Below are 24,467 nucleotides of genomic sequence, written 5' to 3' on the forward strand. Positions count from 1 at the left end.
AATTGGAGTGATGTTAAGTGTTGAGGAGGACCAACTGAATTTGGAAGATTCATGGTGTCTGTAACGCCTGCCGTTTCGTTGTGACGCAGACCTGGTGGAGAGTGTGATGAAGCAGAGAAGACACTATCCTGCTCTGTTTTGATGCAGAGTCTTTACCCGACAAAGTCAAGTTGGGATGTCACTTATCCCGAGAGAGTTTTTATCCTGAAGCTATTATGGTTCTTTAGGTGCCAAGCTTATTGTAATGTTGCAACAGTGTGTAGGAGGGAGATTCCTAGATGTGAGAAGTGTGCAGGAGGGCATGAGACAAAGGAATGTGTAGTATTGGTGGGAAAAGCTGTGTGTGTTAACTGTAAGGGTGCCCATGGTCCTGGAGATCAGAAGTGTCTGGTGAGAGAAAGGCAGGTTGAGGTTGCCAGGATCAGAGTAGTTCAGAAGGTGTCATATGCTGAGGCAGTGAAGAGAGTAGTAGAGGAAAAGGGCTCCAGTGTAAGGGATCCTAAGAAGCTCTCTGTGAGTAGGCTGAGGCCAATAGAGAGTGATAGGAATAAAATGTGTTTCAGTAAGGTTGGCTCCTTAGCATTCATAGCCATGGATATCAACTGTACTGCAGAAATGTGAACATAAATCACAGAAAATAGATGTTGTGGTGGCAGCTGCAGAGAAGTACTTGGGTGTATGAGATTTTACTGCAGAGGAGTTACAAGGTGTGTTGAGCGATAGTGTCGGATCAGATAGGAAAGGTTTTAATGGGTGTAGGGTTTGATGGTAGGGCCATTTTCCCCTTCCCTTTTGAGTCACAAAGTGTAATGAAATCACGCTCAAAAACAGTAGGCGGAAAAACAGGGCTAGATAAAACAAATAGATTAATAGGGCATCACACCCTCTAGTGTAGTAGATGGCGGTGTATGCGCCTTTCAGTTGGTTGCGATCAGCCAGTACATATTTTAAAAAGAAGAACGCTGACGTCGACTTCTTCTCCAAAATGGCGAAGTGGACCTCAGACATGCAAATGAATTGGTGCAGTTCTACGTTATTGTTAAAAAAACGCACTGTAAGCATGGCTCAGACAAAATCCAGATTGTTGGGAAACAATTTTATTTTATTCTTGATGATATCGTCCATGATGCACATGGCATTGGCTGACGGAAAGACACTCGTTTTGTTGGACAACCTCAACATCAGAGATACCCATGCAATCTTCTTCCGCAGTCTGGCAGGTGGAAGGAATACGTGTTCTTTTCTAAGTCATTGGTTAGCTAGCTAGCTACAATAATACGTTTTTTTTTTTAAATCAATAACGAAGATTTGTTTTCATTCATTTGTTTTCTGTTCAGTTCAGCTAACGTTATCTTAATTAGCGCTCGTAACTCCACTAACGTTCGCTAGTTAGCTAATCTTAGCTAGCTAGGTTGCCAACGCAACGTTGCATAGGATAGGAATAGGTGTCACTACTGGGGCGTGTGGCATTGATTTTGGTAAAAAAAATAGTAACTAGCTAGCTATCATTGTCGACGTTAAAGGCAAAGAAAGGTCGTATCTGTCCACTTGCACAGCTACGTGTCCGGGGCACCTAAGAATGTTAGCTTTTGCACTGTGATTGTACTACTGTACTTCATACACATTCTTTCAGACCCTACTGCGCATGTACTGTTACATGATGTTTATCCAAAAATGATGCATAAGTGTGTATTGTTTTTATGCACTAGAAATGCTGTGTTAACCCATCCTGGGCATCAAAATGGTTTAAAACAAAGTAACTCAGCTGACTTATTTCCAAATCAATTTCCACCAGGCTGATGTAGTTCTATATCCCTCTTTGCAGATCGTGGCTTTGACCTTTCATTCAAGACTGCAGATGATCCTTCTCTTTCCCTGATCAAATATGGCCAATTTCTCTACGACCACCTCATCATCTTTTCCCCATCCGTGGAAGGTTAGTTACCCACCATTGCAGTTTTAATTTTTGACATTTCTTACCTTGCATCAATCATTTTTGTTACAACAAAGTACTAAATATTTAATCTAACTTTTATCCTTTTAAGACTTTGGTGGCAACATCAATGTTGAGACAATCACTTCCTTCATCGATGGTGGAGGCAATGTCCTGGTTGCTGCAAGCTCTGATATTGGTAAGTGAAAAATATTATTCTTACTTGTGTAAAAACCACAGATGATGGTTCTACAACATTTACATGCTGACCAAACTAACCAAAATGTTGCAAAATAAATGTACAGGTTATTTAATCATTTCATCCAAACTGCTTGCACACATCAACAAACTTGGTTCCATTTTAGACGCTTGACCCGCTGCAAGTCCTGCCTCTCCCATCTACTCATTGGTTTTTAGGAGCATACTAACCCACATGGTTGATTGAAAGATGAACAAGATCCACACGCCAGTCCAGTTGGTGGTGGTGGTGGTAATGCACCTTAAAGTTGGTTGCCAACCGCCATATAGAATCCACAGAAGAATAAGACTGAAGGAGGAAAGAATAATCAAATAAAACTAACTTAAAAACTAACTAGGTTTCCCCTTTTATCTGTGGATTAATTGTCAGAGTAGAGAACACATGATTTTGTGACTCAAAATGGGTAAAAATTCTACAAAGAAAAAAACGACCATGTGCATTTCAAGTAAAATAACAATCCATTGTTTATCTCCCAGGACAAATTAGCTAGCAACAGCAAGCTTGCTAAATATCCATGAATGTTTCATGTGTGTTTCGACCTGTCCCCAAATGAATATAGTTCATTCACAGTTGGTTTGGTATTTAAACCTGCGTGTCATGAGCACGTCTGGTGGGGATAGACAAAACATGCGCGCACTGAGTCGATTTGGTCATAATGTTACACAGTAACTAATGCCATTGTCCTGTAATCTCCTTTGCCCTAGGTGACCCTCTGAGAGAGATAGGCAGTGAATGTGGGATTGAGTTTGATGAGGAGAAGACTGCTGTCATTGATCATCACCATTACGATGTGTCAGACCCTGGTGAGGTAAGCAGAAGAAAGAACATTCTAATGTAAACCTTTTAGCATTCGTTTTTGCAATTGCTTACAGGGGTATGTGTCAATGCACTTCTGTATAATAATGTAGAATTCCCAAGTTAAGTCTCAAGAAAAGGTGTGAAATGGGTATTGAGTGACCATTAAAATTGCAGCGTACTTGAGGTGGGTGAATGAGGTGAATCATAAGAGGTAAACTTCTTTCTCTTTTTTTCCCCCCTATTCCTTCCCCTAGCATACCCTGATTGTTGCTGATCCAGACAATCTTCTGAAGGCTCCCACTATTGTCGGGAACCCCAGTGACAAACCCATCCTCTTCAAGGGTGTTGGGTGAGTCTACCATTACAGTTGAGAACAAGTATTGTCAGTTCTAAACAAGGGAGTTACTACACTGGTATAACGTTGTTATACCCCTATGGACACATTTTTCTATGGTAAAGGATTGTTGTCATCCTCTCCCCTTCTCCCAGCATGGTGGCAGACCCAGATAACCCCCTGGTCCTGGACATTCTGACTGGCTCCTCCACCTCCTACTCCTACTTCCCTGACCGACCCATCTCTCAGGTAATACCAGCACTTTCCTTCCTTATCAAACATTCTCCTTTGAAATTTGACTAACTTATGTGTGTACTGTGTTTTTAACTGAAACTTTATATTTTGGTTGACACTACACTCGCCTTTCTGGACAGTACCCCCATGCTGTTGGAAAGAACACTCTTTTGATCGCAGGGCTCCAGGCCAGGAACAATGCCCGAGTGGTATTCAGTGGCTCACTGCACTTTTTCAGCGACGCCTTCTTCAACGCCGCTGTTCAGAAGGCCACACCTGGCTCCCTTAGGTAACCCTCTCTCATAATGCTTTTCATCATCTGCTCTGTAGTTGCCTGCCCTACTTTTATTCTGATTTTCATTGTCCAATAATCACCTTTATATTTTAAGAAACGGAATAACTGTGTTTTAATTCCAGTCTACGATCTCTTGTAGGTACGCTCAGACTGGGAACATGGAATTGGCCGAGGCTCTGTCCCGTTGGGTGTTCAAGGAAGCCGGTGTACTCCGGGTGGGAGCCGTTACACATCATCCTGTGGGGGAGAGCACCCCTCCTGCAGCTTACACCATCACAGACCTTGTGGTGAGTCACTATTTAATCCATCAACATCTCGTGGTAAGACATTTTTGCTGTCCATTATGACAGTATTTAGCTATTTTTCTTCTTATTTAACGAAACATTTAAATGTGAAAATATGCCAATTGAACTAATGTGAATAAAAAAAGGCATGAAGATATTTTTTTTTTACTCCATGAACTGTGGCCATTATGTTGTTTCTGTCCTTTTCCTCCGACAGGAGTACAGCGTTGTTATTGAGATGCTGTCCAAGGGCAGCTGGATTCCCTTTGATGGGGAAGACATCCAGTTGGAGTTTGTGAGAATCGACCCCTTCGTCAGGACCTACCTCAAGAAAAATGGTATGAACATTTCAGAGATTACTCTTTTTTTTTCATGATTAATTACATTGGGGAAATTGATTGAACAGTTTTCCATGTCAATCAAATAATTATATTTACCTGAATAGGAGATAAATACAGCGTCCAGTTCAAGTTGCCTGACGTGTATGGAGTGTTCCAGTTCAAGGTGGACTACAACAGGCTAGGCTACACACACCTGTACTCCTCTACTCAGGTGAGGGAACTGTTTCATGTTTTCATTTGTTTTGAAATGGAAGGCTCTTGAGTATATCAAGGGCTACACCAGCTAATTCATTGTACGTGTCACACTATAAGCAAACAAAGTATAGTACTCAATTGCTAATGTATACATGTCCTCTCCCATAGGTGTCGGTGCGTCCTCTGCAGCACACCCAGTATGAGCGCTTCATCCCCTCCGCGTTCCCTTACTACGCCAGTGTCTTCTCCATGATGGGAGGACTCTTTGTCTTCAGCATAGTCTTCCTTCACATGAAAGAAAAGGAAAAGACAGACTAGGGAGATGAAACGTTTAGAGAAAAGCTTATTAAATTAGGAGGGAGGGAGGGGTGGTAGATTTAAGAATTTGCCTTATTGGGGTGAAGGTTCTTGGTTGCTTAAATCATCTGGCAGAGCCTGCAAGAAGAGTTGGTGAGAATTGAACATGTTGCTTCTCTATTGGTTGTGGGGGAATTTAATGAGGGCTTTGCAGGCAAACTAATTCAGCTGTGGCTGAGATTTTTTGTAATTCTGAAAAAATACACTTGTGTAAAATAATCACTCAAATGATCTGTGCACATCTCTGAATTCAGTCAGCAATTGGATCTCAATAACAGATGGAACACTTGTTTTGAAAAATCCCATGAATGTATGTTTTTCCCACCCCCTTGTATGAGGATAAAAACATAATGATGTGGTACATGCACTGAATATTTTTGTTTTGTCTGATCAAATAGTCTTGCCAATAGAAACACTAACATGTTTGCAACAAACGTTACACAAATCCTTTAACTACAATAAAATGTTGACATTCCACTCTGTTGAAGTCTTATTAGTATCCTTAATGTAACTTAGTAACATGCAGCAGGATCTATTGTGTGTGTAAATATACATCACTGAGCTGGATAGGGTAGAAAACATGTCGTTAGTAATAAAAAAAAGAAAAAAAGACCAACTACAGCTAAAAAATCAGCTACCCTCATTTGTTGGAGGTGATGTTAGTTGGTCACGAGCTCGTTGACATGCATTTGGTGATGTATCAGTCATTTCTATAACTTGAAATGGCTAGCTGCTAAACTTAACCATAGACAGTACAGTATGAAGATGGGCAGAAACTGCTTCCCAAATGGAGATACCCGATCACGCTTCTCGGCCATGTCATGGCGACTTTGGCTAGCTTAGCTCATGCGCAGAAACACTTCGGCTCTAATGATGGTCTCGCGCCGGTATGCGCATGTGCAAGACGCCAACTTAAAGGCACTTCTTCGATATAAAGTAATTTTTGACAAAGCGGAAAACGTGTCAATTTCACGAGGTTGGAGTAATAACATGTTCAATTACTTAAGACATGGGCTCGAATCTAGGTTGTGTATTGACATTTCTAGAAAATTCACTATAGAATACCTTTCACTTCTATAATTCAATTGTTAAATCCGAAACCCTGGTCTGTTCTGCTTGCTCTGTTTCGCAAGCGTTCCCGGAAGCCTCGCGATGTTGCACCTCTGGCTTTAGAAACTGTGGGTTAGCATTGTCTTGAATATATTCCTCCGGACTAAACATTGAGCTTGTTATAACTTGGTCATGGCTTCTACATTTTACATCATAAAGTTGAACAAGTTGAGTGCTTGCTAACTACAAAAAGTAAAAGCTACCGGCTACGACAGCAGGATATTTATTTACTAGCGCTGACGCCAACTAACGTGCTGGCCAGTTCTGTTGACTAACGACGTTAGCCATTCGAAGCATAGTAGGACTAGTATGAGGGAGGACGACGTTGCTCGTCAACGTTAGTAGCCATGGCCGTGTTGTCTTATGCTAGTTGTTACATTACCTAGCTAGCTGCTTGTTTGATATGTTCGCATCGCTAGCCAATTATCAGTGTTGAAAATATATGGCTGGCTAGCTTTGAGAACATCGACAGCAGACCACATTGAGACCTCTGGAAATCAGCCTACATACAGCTGCAGGCAGCCAAGGAGACCAGTCAGTGATGGATCAACTCAAAGTCAAGGACCGAATATTGGAAAACATTTCTTCGTCTGTCAAGAAGGTAAGACTATCAAGTCTATACACATACCGTTAGCTAGTTAGCTCAAAGTCATGTTCGTAAGATCAGCTAGCTATCTTATTTGAAGACGGTAAACATCAGTATTACCCTACTTGCCATGATAAATGGGCCTGACTCATAGTAGAAAACAGTTGCTGACTATCTGTGAGGTCTTTGAAGATTGTTTAACTAACGTTAAACAGATGGATTACGTTTGTAATGTCATGGGTGTTTTTTTTCTAGTTAGCTGACACTGTGTTGTATTGGCCAATGCTGTCATGTAAACAAACACTATTTCTTGCCTCAAAAATTCGGAGTCATGGCCAATTCAATTACCCTCGGTTAACAAAATAACTTTTGTTGCTTATTTTCCAAACACATTTCAATACGCTTGCTTAATATAGGCATAGTTACGCATACTGTGACCACATTCAATTTGACTTCTGGGTTACTTAATCAATTATGCTAAACCCTGGTTGAATGTTTGTTGACGTTCATCCTTTGCATACACCTGTACAGTGTTAACGTTCAGTCCCATCCTTCCAAAGTATTCGCACAGTGTTTAATAGACCTTGCCTGGTATGATTTTCAAATCCTCTCCAGTTTATATTCCGTTTGTTCCTGTTCCCAGTCACATGATCGTCATCAGGTGATCCCACATTCCTTTATATTCAGTCAGTCCTGTTAAACTAGTCTTTTCAGAGGTTACGAACAAAAGTCTGATTTAATGCTTTTAAGTCAGTCATAGTAATACCATTTAGTGGATCAGATGTACAGTAGCAATGATCCAATTTCAGGCTCCATGCCTGCAGATATCTGTCACTGAGGGACTCCTCTCAACATCTCATGAAGAAGATATCCCTATATTTCTAGTTTGGCTGTGGGCCTAGTACTCTTGTCAGCTCCACATGTTTTGTGCTCTGACTGCAGTTGCAGAGTTACTTTGCTGCCTGTGAGGATGAAACTCCAGCCATCCGGAATCACGACCGGGTCCTACAGCGACTGTGCGAGCACCTTGACCATGCTCTACTCTATGGGTAAGAAGACTGAGAGCCAAATCTGCTCAGTACTTTAATAATACATCCTAACTCAGTTCAACTCTCATGGTCTGTGCATTGCAGGCTGCAGGATATCTCCTCAGGTTACTGGGTACTGGTTCTACACTTCACCCGCAGGGAAGCGATCCGGCAGGTAGACGAGCTCCAGCACATAGCAACCAACCTTGGGCGAAGTAAGAACACAATTTTTACTGCTTTCTTACGCACACATCCACATTCATGGTCAGTCTTGTGGGCAACTTGAGAAACAAACGTTTCACAACAGTTAACCCTAATACACGTATGCATACATGCCATTTCTGTCAATCAATTCATACACCTACATTTACTGTGATAAAATGAATGACATTTATTAGCCAGTGGTTTGCCAATTGTAAGTTCCTCTTGTGCCACATGCCAGAAATGTAGCATACGATAATGTTGTTAGTTGAGGTCAGGATTACAGTAATTACCATTGGTGTTTGCACATATGGTTCTCCTTTTACAGAGGTTTCTTTGCAGGCCTACTTATTTGCAAGTTCAAGCAGGAAATAAATAATACGTGGTACTAGTAAATATGATCTACGTATGCCCATGTTTGTCCCTTGTTTCTATTTATTTTCTGTGCAGGTCGTGCCTGGCTATACCTAGCACTGAGTGAGAGCTCCTTAGAAAGCTACCTCCGTCTCTTCCAAGAGAACCAAGGATTGCTGCAGAAGTATTACTTCAAGTGAGTGTTCTGACCCAAAGAGCGCTAAATTATACGTTTAGACTAAAGTCAAATATAATTTTGTCACATGCACCGAATACAACGAGTGTAGACTTTACTATAAAATGCTTGCCTACGAGCCTGTCCCAACTATGCAGAATCAAAAGATAATAAAAAATAGTAACACAAGGAATAAGAAAATACAATATTTAATACATACATGCATACATACAGTGCATTCGGAAAGTATTCCGACCCCTTGACTTTTCTACATTTTGTTACACATTACAACCTTATTCTAAAATTGATTACATTTGTTTTTTTCCCCATCAATCTACACAACCCCCCCCCCCCTCACATTTACATAATTATTCAGACCCTTTACTCAGTACTTTGTTGAAGCACCTTTGGCAGCGATTACAGCCTCAATTATTCTTGGGTATGGGTACGCTACAAGCTTGGCACACCTATATTTGGGGAGTTTCTCCCATTCTCTGCATATCCTCTCAAGCACTGTCAGTTTGGATGGGAGCGTTACTGCACAGTTATTTTCAGGACTCTCCAGAGATGTTCGATCAGGTTCAATTCCGGGCTCTGGCTGGGTCACTCAAGGACATTCAGAGACTTGTCCTGAAGCAACTCGTGTTGTCTTGGCTGTGTGCTTAGGGTTGTTGTCCTGTTGGAAGGTGAACCTTTGCCCCAGTTTGAGGTTCTGAGCGCTCTGGAGCAGGTTTTCATCACGGATCTCTCTGTACTTTGCTCCGTTCATCTTTGCCTCGATGCTGACCAGTCTCCCGGTCCTTGCCGCTGAAAAACATCCCCACAGCATGATGCCTCCTCTACCATGCTTCGCCGTAGGGATGGTGCCTGGTTTCCTCCAGACGTGACGCTTGACATTCAGGCCAAAGAGTTCCATCTTGGTTTCATCAGACCAGAGAATCTTGTTTATCATGGTCTGAGAGTCTTTAGGTGCCTTTTGGCAAACTCCAAGTGGGCTGTCATGTGCCTTCTACTGAGGAGTGGCTTCCGTCTGGCCACTCTACCATAAAGGCCTGATTGGTGTAGTGCTGCAGAGATGGTTGTCCTTCTGGAACGTTCTCGCATCTCCACAGAGGAACTCTGGAGCTCTATCAGAGTGACCATCAGGTTCTTGGTCACCAGCCTGACCAAGGCCTTTCTCCTCCGATTGCTCAGTTTGGTTGGGCGGCCAGCTCTAGGAAGAGCCTTGGTGGTATTAAACTTCTTTCATTTAAGAATGATGGAGTCCACTGTGTTCTTGAGGACCTTCAATGCTGCAGAATTGTTTTGGTACCCTTCCCCAGGTGTGTGCCTCAACACAATCCTGTCTCGGAGCTCTACGGACAATTCCTTTGTCTAAAACGTATTTTAGACAAAGGAATTGCTTGATTTTTGTTCTGGTATGCACTGTCAACTGTGGGACCTTATATAGACGGGTGTGTTCCTTCCCAAATCATGTCCAATCGATTGAATTTATCACAGGTGAACTCCAATGAAGTTGTAGAAACATTTCAAGGATGATCAATTGGATCAGGATGCACCGGAGTTAAATTTCGAGTCTCATAGCAAGGGTTGTCGTGGAAATTCTACATGTGGGACACTCGAAGTCAGTGTTAAATGAATCATTGTTTATTAACAGTTAACTGGAGAGGTTCCAGCAAACTTGATGCGCCATAGTGAACTTCTGTCAGGAGCTCTACTGCGGCAGTCCCGTTAGTTCTTATATTCTGTGAACAAGTTATAGGTGCATGATTTTAGCTTGTTCTTCATTCATAATTAATTCATCATTAACGTTTGCTTCATTCATGTGACCGACCAATACTGGTTCATGCATGTGACAGACCAATATCTCACAACACTTCTTCTCTCGAAGCTAACACCTTGAAATTGAGATCTTTCGTTCTCAAAGCAAGGGTCCGGGCATACTGCCGAATTGCAGATACTGATAGTGAGGATTTATTCAATCGGTCACTTGCATGAACACAGAAATGAGTTATTAGAGAAGCACAAGATAAAATGTTTCGTCACAGTTTCTTAATACTTATGTAAATAAGTAATTATGGTGTGTAGGTTGATGTAGATTTTTAAATTAATTTAGAGTATGGCTGTAACATAACAATGTGGAAAAAGGGAAGGGGTCTGAATACACTGTACACGAATGCACTGTACATGCATATACAGGGAGTACCAGTACCGGATCGACTGTAATGATGTCAATGATCATTGTGCAATTGCTTGTGTTAGAAATACATAGATGACCAAAGCCAAACCCTGTTATATTTTTAAAATAGGTTTTAGACAGTTTTATGAGCAAGCGTTCTGACATGATCTGTACCATTTTAATATTGGCATGTCTGATTCCTGATGTTGACACTGCCTGGGACTGTTTTTATATGAAATTTCTGTCCATCTGTGATCAGCATGTCCCTTTGACTACATTTAGAATCAGTGGAAGGGTTTTCAGGTAACTTGGGCAAATTCATTAGAAAGATAAATGTCTCTTGGGCTCAAGCTAGACATACAAATGCTCCTGTGACTGGGCCTCCTTCAGAGCTGTAATAAATAAATGTACAGGATTGATCAGGAAGTCTAAATTCGATTTCTATCTAAATGCAATCACAGAGAACCTAAACAACCCTACCAAGTTCTGGAAGCGAATCAAAAGATGATGGTGCCGGAGGGGATGGCTGCTGTTTTTATGGGCTCTTAACCAACCGTGCAATTTTTTTCTTTTTTCGCATTGTTTGTAACTTATTTTGTACATAATGTTGCTTCTACTGTCTCTTATGACCGAAAATAGCTTTTGGACATCAGAACAGCGATGACTCACATTGAACTGGATGAATCATTTTTCTTTAATGAGTCGGACGAGAGGGATTTACTCCAGACACGCGAACAGGCCCTCATCCCTGTCATTCACAGGAGAAAGAGACGGAGGTTTCGCGGCAGGAGATCGGGGTGCCTTGTGAGGATCCGGCGAAGAGTGGCTAATCTGCCTTCGTCGTCGGTACTATTGGCCAACATACAATTGCTGGATAATAAAGTGGATGAACTACAAGCACGTATATCCTACCAACGGGACATTAAAAACTGTAATATCTTATGTTTCACCGAGTCGTGGCTGAATGACGACATGAGTAACATACAGCTTGCGGGTTATACACTGTATCGGCAGGATGGAACAGCAGCCTCTGGTAAGACAAGGGGTGGTCTATGTATATTTGTAAACAAAAGCTGGTGCATGATATCTAAGGAAGTCCTGAGGTTTTGCTCCCCTGAGGTAGAGTATCTTATGATAAGCTGTAGACCACACTATCTACCTCGAGAGTTTTCATCTATATTCTTCGTAGCTGTCTATTTACCACCACAAACCGATGCTGGCACTAAGACCACACTCAATGAGCTGTATACAGCCAAAAGCAAACAGGAAAACGCTCATCCAGAGGCGGCACTCCTAGTGGCCGAGGACTTTAATGCAGGGTAACTTAAATCTGTTTTACCTAATTTCTACCAGCATGTTAAATGTGTAATCAGAGGGAAAAAGAACTCTAGACCACCTTTACTCCACACACAGAGATGCATACAAAGCTCTCCCTCGCCCCCCATTTGGCAAATCTGACCATAACTCTATCCTGATTTCGGCTTACAAGCAACAATTCAAGCAAGACGCACCAGTGACTCGGTCAATTAAAAAAAAGTGTTCAGATGCTAAGTTACAGGACTGTTTTGCTAGCACAGACTGGAATATGTGCTGGGATTCTTCCGTTGGCATTGTGGAGTACACCACATCAGTCACTGGCTTCATCAATAAGTGCATTGCTGACGTCGTCCCCACAGTGACTGTACGTACATACCCCAACCAGAAGTCATGGATTACAGGCAACATCCGCACTAAGCTAAAGGGTAGAGCTGCCCCTTTCAAGGAGCGGGACTCTAACCCGGAAGCTTATAAGAAATCCTGTTATGCCCTCCGACGAACCATCAAACAGTCAAAGCATCAATACAGGACTAAGATCGAATCGTGCTACACCGGCTCCGACGCTCGTCGGGTTGTTTCATGGCTTGCTAACGAACTATTAGACTACAGAGGGAAGCACAGCCAAGAGCTGCCCAGTGACACGAGCCAACCAGACGAGCTAAATTACTTCTTTGCTCGCTTCGGGACAAGTAACACTGAAACATGCATGAGAGCATCAGCTTTTCCGGATGACTGTGTGATCACGCTCTCCGCAGGCGATGTAAGACTTTTTTAAACAGGTCAACATTCACAGGGCCAGATGGATTACCAGGACGTGTACTGCGAGCATGCGCTGACCAACTGGCAAGTGTCTTCAATGACGTTTTCAACCTTTCCCTGTCTGTAATACCAACATGTTTCAAGCAGACCACCACAGTCCCTGTGCCCAAGAACACGAAGGTAACCTGTCTAAATGACCACCGACCCGTAGCACTCACGTCTGTAGCCATGAAGTACTTTGAAAGGTTGGTCATGGGTCACATCAACACCATTATCCCAGAAACCCTAGACCCACTCAGTTTGCATACTGCCCCAACAGATCCACACATGATACAATCTCTATTGCACTCCACACTGCCCTTTCCCGCCTGGAAAAAAGGAACACCGATGTGAGAATGCTATTCATTGACTACAGCTCAGCGTTCAACACCATAGTGCCCTCAAAGCTGATCACTAAGCTATGGACCTTGGGACTAAACACCTCCGACTGCAACTGGATCCTGAACTTTCTGATGGGCTGCCTCCAGGTGGTAAGGGTAGGTAACAACACATCTGCCACGCTGATCCTCAACACGGGGGCCCTTCAGGCGTGCGTGCTCAGCCCCCTCCTGTACTCCCTGTTCATTCATGACTGCACGGCCAGGCACGACTCCAACACCATCATTAAGTTTGCCGATGACACAACAGTGGTAGGCTTGATCAACAACGAGACAGCCTATAGTGAGGTCAGATACCTTTACTGTGTGGTGTAAGGACAACAACATCTGCAGTCCTCATGCCTCCTTGCAGCATGCCTAAGGCATGTTCACGCAGATGAGCAGGGACCCTGGGCATCTTTCTTTTGGTGTTTTTCAGAATCAGTAGAAAGGCCTCTTTAGTGTCCTAAGTTTTCATAAGTGTGACCTTAATTGCCTACCGTCTGTAAGCTGTTAGTGTCTTAACGACCGTTCCACAGGTACATATTCATTAATTGTTTATGGTTCATTGAACAAGCATGGGAAACAGTGTTTAAACCCTTTACTATGAAGATCTGTGAAGTTATTTGGATTTTTACGAATTATCTTTGAAAAACAAGGTCCTGAAAAACGGACATTTCTTTTTATTTATTTATTTTATTTATTTTTTTACATAAAGGCAGGGTTTAGTGACTAGGCATAAGGATAGTTAATAAGAGTAAAATGATGAACAGAGTAGTAGCAGCATATGAGTGTGAAAGTGTGTCTGTATGGCTAATGCGTATAACTAGTCCCCTTATTGTAAATTAACCATCTGCTTTGAATCTCTTCCCAGAAATGCATTGGTGTGCAGCCATGATCACCTCACACTCTTCCTCACGTTGGTTTCGGGACTGGAGTTCATTCGCTTTGATCTGGAGTTGGTCAGTTATTAGACAGTGCTTTAAAACAATTGTAATTCATATTAGTACACTTCATTTACAAAAGTCCAACAGTTCAGGCTTTATTGTAAGACAATAAGAAAAGTACCATCAGGTTTAACCAAATAATAATGGTTTGTGTGTAAAATTAATAAATAGTTCAGTCAAAAAGAGATGTGTAATGTAGCATCAAGGATACTCTCAAACCCCAATTGTTTTCTGGATGTTAGGATGTCCCTTACTTGGATGTGGCACCCTACATGCCGGAGTACTACAAGCCCCAGAATCTGCTGGATTTTGAGGAGCGCCTTCCCAGCTCGGACAGCCTTTCTCTGCTCTCCTTCACCTCCCTCACCTCTACCAACCTGGAGTGGGACGACAGCGCCATCGCCCCGTCCAGCGAAGGTCGGGCTCCACCTATCCATCTCTTTCCTTTTTTCCTTCTCCACCTCTGTCTTTTCTCTCCATCCCCTTTCTTCTCTGCCTTATGCTGTGTCACTAGCCTAATTCATAGGCTGGTTTGTCAAGTAATGAAGTATTGATGCTGAAGTTGGATCGATCAGGAAGACACTTGTGGCTCATGGGTTTTAATGTAGAAATAGTATCTTAGCACTCACATTGAAGTGCTCTTCATTGATCACATAGCACAGTATATGAACTCCAGGGTGTGAATGCTTTATCTCCTGTCACTTTCCATAAACCATTGAGCCCCCATTTATTTGTAGTTTTCTCTGCCTATCCATACCAGTAACTGTTCTCATCAAGTGTATCATATTTCTCTCATATGTCACATTTTCTACCTCTGTCTCGGGCCTTCCCGTTCTAACGTTGAGTCTTATCCCTCCTTTTTAGATTATGATTTCGGTGACATCTTCCCCGTGTTGCAGCCAACTGCAGACTGGGAAGGTGGGACATGATTACCCCTCCTTTCCTCCCCGCTCACAGCATCATGCATGTCCTCCATCCCACAGTGTGTGCTCAATGCATTCTGGTCCTCTGTGTAGTCAGTGGTTTAATTGGAGTATCTTAATTGCAATATCAATGCTGAGAGGGAAATGGTAGAGAAATCAATGAAGGGGCTTCTGTTTTATGCACTTTAGTTTATTGGGAAGTAGGCTAGATGGATTTGTAAGGATATTAAAATCCACTGTTGCTGTGCTTTTACACTTAAGACACTACTGAATCAAACGTCAATTGTCCTCAATATCATTACATGTGTAGAGTATTAAGGGATGAATTGCATAATGATGCCTAGCATTTCTTTCTCACCTTTATGCAATGAAATATGTGGCACTATTGCCAACATTTTCATACGATTTTTATTGCCAGGTAAATTATTTTCTAAGCAGACATTTCTATGCACTGGTGAATTGTTAATGTTGTCTATCATGTTTTAATGAACCACGCAACATGTTTGTTTTACAAGACGTGATCTTGAAGCTTACGCAGCATTGATGTGGAATAATACTAGAGAACTGCAATGCCTGATGTAGCTGGTACTCACTCTGTTTGGTGTCTGCCGGCATATATGTGGAATATCCTCTTTCTCATTGGAACCATTGGATTGCATGGCTTTGTTCTAGGTTCAACTCTGCCTTCAAAGCTTTTGTCACCAACTGTAGCATGTACTATAGCACTGTCACTGCATTCATTTGACATAGTTTCACCAATGCCTGTGTCACTCAACAAGCTTGTCTTTTTTTTCTGCCTGCCTGTCTTTGTCCTGTGCATCCTGTGGGAAATGTGTGGTTGCGTGCCCTCTTCCCTGTCCCAGCCAAAGCACCACCGGTATCCATTCTCATTATTTGGATCCAGAATGTGTACAGTATCTGTAGCATACTGTATGTGTGATTGTTCTGCTATTTTGTTTACTGTGTGTGTTCCTCTCCCCATCCTGCCACAGAGGGTGACCTCACCGACCCGGTTATCTGTCCTCGCTCCAGCGCCTCAGACCCTCAGACGGTCTTCAAAGACTCTGTGATTCTCCGGGCTGCCATCATCCCAGTGAGGGGAACTTCCCCGCCCCGCAGCCCCACCAGACACAACCCCTTCAACGAGGACTCGGACACCAACACCTCGGCCGACATCACCCCCGTCCACACTGCCCTCCGCCACCCCCACGACACCACCACCACCGTGGACGACACGGAGAGCACCAGCAACGAGCTGGAGGTTATCAGGTACAACACACACTCCTAACATTAGCCTCTATGGGTAAAACTACATAAGATTTAGGCAAGTTAGCTGCTTAGCCACTAACTGGTTATCAAGTTTATGTTGCCCACACTTTTTCTCAGCCTCAACACACAGAGCTTGGAGTTATGGAACATGCCATTTGGATTCAATCTTCATTTTAGCTCACAGACATCGAGGTTATCAGATCAAGCAAAGCCCTCATTTATTGGCACACTCATACAGGTCAGCAAGTTCCCTAGCTTTTTGGCTAGTGAAATGTTAGGAATTCATATGGACCTAGGAGGAGTACACATGGACTAACTATTATGACATACTGCTTTCCTTTCCACCAGGATGGCCAGACGAAGGAAGCCAGCTAAGAAGCGCCATGTCGTGAAGGGCTCCAGTGACTCAACGGTGAGCAGTGAACAGAACACAGCGGGCTCCGAGCAAGCGGAGGTAGAGGACAGAACCCAGGCGAGAGGGGGAGAGGGGCTGGATGGAGACTCCTGTAGCCCCTCTGCGGGGCCGCCGCAGGGCTCAGGAGCCGAGACGGCGAGGAGAAGGAGCAGGAGAGGGATGGGGGAGGAGGAAGGCCAGGAGGAGGATGAGTCAGAGGGTCTCCTGCGGCTGCCGGAAATGACTGACACCTCCATGGACAGTGTGGGCCAGCCCCTACGTGACGTTATGGACCGACTCAATGGAGCTCTGGACGGGGGGCAGGCGTGGTGGCGACCAGACAGAGAGGAAGAAGATAAGGGGGAGGAGGCGGAGAAGACCCATCAGAGTTCCCTCCCCAGAAGCTCCTCCTCTGGCAGCCCTGAAGCCAACTCCCAGTCCCCGGGGCAGCAGCCCTTTCGAGGGGATCCCATTATTGAGCCGCCTGACCCGGAAGCCGTGGCCCCCCTCCTGCTGCGCCCTGCTCTGGCCCCGAGCCCCAGCTTCCTGCAGGCCCCTCCGGCCCCTGCAGACTTTTACTGCTTTATCCCCGACAGTCCAGATGCTGCTGCCACGCGTGGTGGCCACCATGACACTGCAGGGCATGGCCAGCCGCAGGCTCTTCCTGGTGGCCATGAAGATGAGAGAGAGGCAGAGGCACCACCAGGACAGGACCCCTTCTTAGAGGAGGCAGTGGTGGTTGAGAATGGATTGCCTGCTGGAGAAACTGAAGAGGACAGGCTCAGTCCAACAGAAAGCTCCCATTCTGCAGAATTCAAGTGAGTTGGGAGATTAATTACACATGTTTGGGTGAACAATGAATGGAACCTTTTTAAACATTGCCTAACTTGGGGGGGGGGGGACGTTCTACACTGCTAACATATATAATTGTTTTAAGATGGTCATACCAAGGATCATTGAGCTATTTTATTTAGAATTTTAGAATCCATTTGGCCTTAATGCTATTAGCCCATAGAAACACATTGAATAATAGATTCATACACTTTTAAGTGTCTGTCCTATATCTGAGCGATTATAAAAATAAAAAAAAAAGAAGAAATAATAAAACATTTTACCCATATTTAACCAATTGTTTTGGGCTCTAAACTACTTCCATAATACACTGAGTAACATTGCTCTTGACCTGGGGAATCCATGTGAAAGCTATGATCCACTTCAATCAGTGTAGATGAACGGGGAGGAGACAGGTTAAAGAAGCGTTTTTAGGACTTGAGACATGGACTGTGTATGTTTCAAGTACAGTGAAATGCCTTTCTTGCAAACTCAAAACCCAACAGTGCAATAATCAATAATAATGTAATACTAGTAAAACACACAATGAATAAGAAATATGAAGAACACAATAACTAAGTAAGCATACTATATACATGCTAAAGTTCCAATAGCATATTTACAAGGTACAGGGTCTGTCCTGTCTGTCTGTCTGTCACCTTTTTTGAACTAGGCAAGTCAGTTAAGAACAATTTATTATTTACAATGACAGCCTACACCGGATACTGGAGTGATGGAGGGTAGATACAGTATGTATAGGGGTAAGGTGACTAGGCAAAAGGATATAAGATGAACAGAGTAGCTGCAGCTTGTATGTGAGTGTGTGTGTGTGTAGAGTCATTATAAATGTACATATGTGTGAGTGAGCAGATGATGGAGTGAGTGTAGGGCCTGTCAGTGTGCATATAGACAGTGTAAAAAAATAAAAGGTCAATAAAGATACAAGGTTAACTCAGTCTGTGTAGCTGTTTTGTTAGCTATTTATCAGTCTTATTGCTTGGGAAGAAAGCTTTTCAAGAGCCTGTTGGTGTTAGACTTGATGCGCCGGTACTGCTTGCCGTGCGGAAGCAGAGAGAATAGTCTATGGCTTGGGTGGTTGGAGTCTTGAACGATTTTCCAGGCCTTCCTTCTACACCGTCTGACATAGAGTGCATTCAGAAAGTATTCAGACCCCTTCACTTTGTCCACATTTTGTTACATTACAGCCTTATTCTAAAATCTATTGATGAGGATTTATTTATTTAATCTACACACAATACCCCATAATGACAGTGAAAACAGGTTTTTAGAAATGTTTGCAAAACAAAAGTATTCAGCCCCTTTGCTATGAGACTTGAAATTGAGTTCAGGCGCATCCTTTTTCAATTGATCATCCCTGAGATGTTTCTACAACTTGATTGGAGTCCATCTGTGGTAAATTCAATAAAAATAAATAAATAAAATAAACTCTGACCTGGCTAGCTACCTTCGTTTACATGTGTCCCTAATACTAACTAGATGGAGAAAATGTAAAATGTCTAAATAATTTTGCCTTCCCTGTAGCTCAGTTGGTAGAGCATGGTGTTTGCAACGCATGGTGTTTGCAACGCCAGGGTTGTGGGTTCGATTCCCACGGGGGGCCAGCACAGAAAAAAAAATGTATGAAATGTATGCATTCACTACTGTAAGTCGCTCTGGATAAGAGCGTCTGCTAAATGATTAAAATCTAAAATGTAAATGATTTGGAAAGGCACACCTGTCTATATAAGTTCCCACAGTTGACAGTGCATGTCAGAGCAAAAACCAACCCTTGAGGTCAAAGAAATTGTCTGTAGTACTCTGAGACAGGATTGTGTCAAGACATAGATCTGAGGAAGGGTACCAACACATTTTATGCAGCATTGAAGGTCCCCAAGAACACAGTGGCCTCCATCATTTTTAAATGGAAGAAGTTTAGAACCACCAAGACTCTTCCAAGAGCTGACAGCCTGGCCAAACGGAGCAATCGGGTGAGAAGGGCCTTGGTCAGGGAGGTGACCAAGAGCCCGATGGTCACTGACAGAGCTCCGGAGTTCCTCTGTGGAGATGGGAGAACCTTCCAGAAGGACAACCATTTCTGCAGCACTCCACCAAGCAGGCCTTTTATGGTAGTGGCCAGACGGAAGACACTCCTTCGTAAAAGGCACATGGTAGCTCGCTTGGAGTTTGCCAAAAGGCACCTAATGGACTCTCAGACCATGAGAAACAAGATTCTCTGGTCTGATACAACCAAGATTGAACTCTTTGGCCTGAATACCAAGCGTCACGTCTGGAGGAAACCAGGCACTGCTCATCACCTGGCCAATACCATCCCTTTGGTGAAGCTTAGTGGTGGCAGCATCATCTTGTGGGGATTGTTTTTCAGCAGCAGGGACTGGGAGACTATTCAGGATCGAGGGAAAGATGAACAGAGCAAAGTACAGAGAGACCCTTCATGAAAACCTGCTCCAGAGCACTCAGGACCTCATACTGTGGCAAAAGTTCACCTTCCAACAGGACAACGACCCTAAGCACACAGCCAAGACAATGCAGGAACGTCTTTGGGAGTCTCTGAATGTCCTTGAGTGGCCCAGCCATAGCCCAAACTTGAACCTGATTGAACATCTCTGGTGAGACCTGAAAGTAGCTGTGGGGCGACGCTTCCCATCCAACCTGACAGAGCTTGAGAGGATCTATAATCGCTGCCAAAGGTGTTTCAACAAAGTACTGTATAAAGGGTCTCAATACTTATGTAATTATGATATTTCAGTTTATTATTTTTAATAAATTAGCAAAATGTCTAGACCTGTTTTTGTTTTGTCATTATGGAGTATTGTGTGTCGATTGATGGGGATTATTTATTCTTTAATCATTTTTAGAATAAGCCTGTAATGTAACAAAGTGGAAAAAGTGAAGGGGTCTGAATACTTTCCGAATGCATTTTACATGTCCTGGATGGCAGGAGCTCGGCCCCAGTGATGTACTGGGCTGTCCGCACCACCCTCTAGCACCATACCAGGCAGTGATGCAGCCAGTCAAGATGCTCTCAATGGTACTGCTGTAGAAGTTTTAGAGGATTTAAGGGCCCATGCCAAACCTTTTCAGCCTCCTGAGGGGAAGGAGGCGCTGACGCGCCTTCTGTACGTGTGTGCTTGGACCATTTTTAAGTCTTTAGTGATTTGGACACAGAGGAACTGGAAGTATGTGTGCTATTCAGAGGGTGAATGGACAAGACCAACGGTTTGTTTCTTTGAACAGGGTATGGTAGTACGCTTTCGACACCTTGTGGAGTGTGGTGGATGAATCAGAGTTAGTTGGGTAACATGGATAATTAAGATGTTTTATTTGCATAATATGCTTATGTGAGATACTTGTCATGTGTGAATGTATTGTTAAACCATGTGAAGGGATGGCGTGATTAATGGGAAACCAATTACTTGTCTCCACAATGTCTGTGCGCAAGTCACTCCCCTCAGTGAGCTTGTCCAGGAGTGGAGTCAAGAGGGGGTTTACTTGAGATGGGAGTATCTAGAGTTGTCAATTGATTTATGCCATTGGATGAGCTAATGGTTCTGTTCTATACCCTACCAGGGAGAGACGGTTCCAGTTTGGGGTAGGAGGACCAGATACTGGTCTATACAATGAACACTGTTGATACAGCAGTTGCTGTCTGCTATGCTTTATAGATATCTTTCATACAAAACGTAACCTTCGTGAACTGTTCCTAAGATCTGTTGTTCGTCATGTACGTTGAGAGGGGTGGATCTTGGGTATAAAAGATCCTTGTACTTTTGTGTAATCACTTTTCAATGGTTCATTAGAGATAGCGCTTCATTAAAAGTCAAGTGCTTTTGCAAAAGCATCTTAATTATTAACCTCTAGGGTATGTGGGACGAAATCGTCCCACCTACTCAACAGCCAGTGGAATCCCGTGGCGCGATATTCAAATACCTTCTCAAACATATGACTATTTTACACCATTTTAAAGACTCTCGTTAATCTAACCACACTGTCCGATTTCAAAAAGGCTTTACAACGAAAGCAAAACATTAGATTATGTCAGCAGAGTACCCAGCCAGAAATAGACACCCATTTTTCAAGCTAGCATATAATGTCACAAAAACCAAAACCACAGCTAAATGCAGCACTAACCTTTGATGATCTTCATCAGATGACACTCCTAGGACATTATGTTATACAATACATGCATGTTTTGTTCAATCAAGTTCATATTTATATCAAAAACCAGCTTTTTACATTAGCATGTGACGTTCAGAACTAGCATTCCCACCGAACACTTCTGGAGAATTTACTAAATTACTCACAATAAACGTTCACAAAAAACATAATTATTTTAAGGATTATAGATACAGAACTCCTTTATGCAATCGCGGTGTCCGATTTTAAAATAGCTTTTCGGCAAAAGCACATTTTGCAATATTCTGAGTAGATAGCTCGCCATCACGGGCTAGCTATTTTGACACCCACCAAGTTTGGCACTCACCAAACTCAGATTTACTATAAGAAAGATTGGATTACCTTTGCTGTTCTTTGTCAGAATGCACTCCCAGGACTTCTACTTCATCCACAAATGTTGTTTTGGTTCAAAATAATCCATAGTTATGTTTAAATATCCTCTGTTTTGTTCTTGTGTTCAAGACACAATCCAAAGGGTGACGCGCGGACGCGTATCGTGACAAAAACATTCTAAATATTCCATTACCGTACTTCGAAGCATGTCAAACGCTGTTTGAAATCAATTTTTATGCGTTTTTTCTCGTAAAAAAAGCAATAATATTCCGACCGGGAAACCCTGTTTTCGTTCAAAGACTCAAAGTTGAAAATGGCCTCTTCACGTGCACGCGCGCACCCGTCTCATTGTTCTCAGATCGACCACTTACCAAATGCGCTACTGTTTTTCAGCCATGGGCTGCAAAGTCATCATTCAACGTTCTGGCGCCGTCTGAGAGCCTATGGGAGCCGTAGGAAGTGTCACGTTACAGCAGAGATCCTTTGTTTTCAATAAAGAGAGTGTAGAAGGCCAAGAAATGGTCAGAGAGGGCACTTCCTGTACAGAATCTTCTCAGGTTTTTGCCTGCCATATGAGTTCTGTTATACTAACAGACACCATTCAAACAGTTTTAGAAACTTTAGGGTGTTTTCTATTCAAATCAAACAATTATATGCATATTCTAGTTTCTGGGCAGTAGTAATAACCAGATTAAATCGGGTACGTTTTTTATCCGGATGTGAATATACTGCCCCCTACCCTAGAGAGGTTAAAGATGTAGTTTTAAGTATAACTCTGACTTGTGTGTGAAGTTTGTAACTCTCCTCATTTGGAAATGCAGAAATTAGCCACCACAGGAGTCCATGCACTGACGAATTGAGTAAATTCTAAGGGCAAAAGGGGTTCAACTCAATATTAGGAATGTGTTCCTAATATTTTGTACACTCGGTTTATACCTTCATTTTCCGACATGTACGTGCTAGTGAGAGTCTAACCTTTTTATAGAGGGGTCATATTAGTGTGTAGCTCAAACTGTTAGGACGCAACAGACAGAAGTTGGCCGATAAGCGGTACCAACTTGAGTCGAGTTCCGTGGCGCTTTTGGCCGTATAACGAAACGGAGAACACCATCGTGTTCGTGAGAGTCTCATCTTCCCGTAGAGTGGTCTGATGATTCGTTTGTAGGCCAAACCATTCAGACGCTACAGACACTTTAGTGAGAACACCGATTTTCGGGATGTCTCACTGTCTGACAAACACAGCTCTAGCTTTTGTTATTATGCAAATTAGATTGCCGCAAGGCGGGCATCGACTAGCGGTTTTTAAAGGCACAATATCTGGGAAATATTTTTTTCTTAAATGTCCACCTGATTTCAGTTTGTGACATAACAAGCAATGTATAGTGTAGAGAATCATTGTACCATCTTTCAATAACAAAATAATCTATCTTGGCCGAATTAACTTGTTTTTGTAGCTGTATGAGTCTGATGTACAAAACTGAAAGTAAAAAGAAACAAATTAAACTTATTGAAGGGAAGCAATCAGAATGACAGATCTATTACAAGCATTTCTATCGGAAATCTGTCGGGTCGTGCACAAAATTACATAATTAACTGTTAAGCCTTTTTTGGGGCAATTCTGATTGTGTGGCTGTTTCAGGGTGGACAACAATCACCTGCTACTGCTCATGATCCACGTCTTCAGAGAGACCGAGGAGCAGCTCTTCAAGGTAAGCCTAGTATATTATGTTGGGTGGAGGGGGTGTAATAAGGCTGTGTGCTTAGGGTTGTTGTCCTGTTAGGTCAACCTTCGCCCTGTTCTGAGCACTCTGGAGCAGGTTTTAATCAAGGATCTCTCTGTACTTTGCTCCGTTCTTCTTTCCCTCGATCCTGACTAGTCTCCCAGTCCCTGCCGCTGAAAAATATCCCCACAGCATGATGCTGCCACCACCATGCTTCACCGTAGGCATGGTGCCAGGTTTCCTCCAGACTTGACCCTTTTTATTCAGGCCAAAGAGTTTAATCTTGGTTTCATCAGACCAGAGAATCTTGTTTCTCATGGTCTGAGAGTCCATTAGGTGCAAGCGAGCTGTCATGTGCCTTTTACTGAGGTGTGGCTTCCGTCTGGCCTTTCTACCATAAAGGCCTGATTGGTGGAGTGCTGCAGAGATGGTTGTCCTTCTGGAAGGTTATCCCATCTCCACAGAGGTACTCTGGAGCTCTGTCAGAGTGACCATCGGGTTCTTGGTCACTTCCCTGACCAAGGCCCCTCTCTCCCGATTGCGCAGTGTGGCCGGGCGGCCAGCTCTAGGAAGAGTCTTGGTGGTTCCAAACTTCTTCCATTTAATAATAATGGAAGCCACTGTGTTCTTGAACCTTAAATGCTGCAGAATTTTTTTTGGTACCCTTCCCCAAGTGTGTGCCTCGACACAATCCTGTCTC

General features: G+C 43.1%; 2 protein-coding genes across 3 annotated transcripts in view; both read left to right on the forward strand.

Annotated features, from left to right (window-relative positions):
• Nucleotides 1-939: 939 nt before the first annotated feature.
• Nucleotides 940-5,505, forward strand: LOC106572011 (dolichyl-diphosphooligosaccharide--protein glycosyltransferase 48 kDa subunit). Its single transcript, XM_014145703.3, has 11 exons — nt 940-1,220; nt 1,826-1,936; nt 2,046-2,132; nt 2,897-3,000; nt 3,245-3,339; nt 3,480-3,573; nt 3,699-3,847; nt 3,993-4,140; nt 4,355-4,475; nt 4,583-4,689; nt 4,842-5,505. Exons 1-11 carry the CDS (start codon nt 986-988, stop codon nt 4,989-4,991), a joined length of 1,401 nt encoding a protein of 466 aa, XP_014001178.1. The 5' UTR covers nt 940-985; the 3' UTR covers nt 4,992-5,505.
• Nucleotides 5,506-5,960: 455 nt separating this feature from the next.
• The window catches only part of LOC106572009 (pleckstrin homology domain-containing family M member 2), a 45,687-nt gene continuing 27,180 nt past the window's right edge, over nt 5,961-24,467 (forward strand). Inside the window, exons 1-10 of one of the 2 annotated variants that reach the window (XM_014145701.3) lie at nt 5,961-6,741; nt 7,669-7,775; nt 7,860-7,969; nt 8,406-8,505; nt 14,030-14,117; nt 14,345-14,519; nt 14,967-15,020; nt 16,018-16,294; nt 16,643-17,506; nt 23,686-23,755. In XM_014145701.3, the coding sequence (XP_014001176.1) occupies nt 6,682-6,741; nt 7,669-7,775; nt 7,860-7,969; nt 8,406-8,505; nt 14,030-14,117; nt 14,345-14,519; nt 14,967-15,020; nt 16,018-16,294; nt 16,643-17,506; nt 23,686-23,755 (1,905 nt within the window). In that variant the 5' untranslated portion in view covers nt 5,961-6,681. The remainder of the gene's footprint in view (nt 6,742-7,668; nt 7,776-7,859; nt 7,970-8,405; nt 8,506-14,029; nt 14,118-14,344; nt 14,520-14,966; nt 15,021-16,017; nt 16,295-16,642; nt 17,507-23,685; nt 23,756-24,467) is intronic. The other variant, XM_014145702.3, reaches the window with a different exon arrangement.

This window comes from Salmo salar, chromosome 15, assembly GCF_965601325.2.
Source record: "Salmo salar chromosome 15, fSalSal1, whole genome shotgun sequence".
NCBI classification, from domain to species: domain Eukaryota; kingdom Metazoa; phylum Chordata; class Actinopteri; order Salmoniformes; family Salmonidae; genus Salmo; species Salmo salar.

What these genes read in the sequence shown, in the direction of transcription:
- LOC106572011 (XM_014145703.3), top strand. Translation starts at nt 986, where the DNA reads ATGGCGAAGTGGACCTCAGACATGCAAATGAATTGGTGCAGTTCTACG. An exon ending in GACCTACCTCAAGAAAAATG is followed by an intron (nt 4,476 to 4,582) that starts GTATGAACATTT and finishes TTACCTGAATAG; the next exon opens with GAGATAAATACAGCGTCCAG. An exon ending in ACCTGTACTCCTCTACTCAG is followed by an intron (nt 4,690 to 4,841) that starts GTGAGGGAACTG and finishes CCTCTCCCATAG; the next exon opens with GTGTCGGTGCGTCCTCTGCA.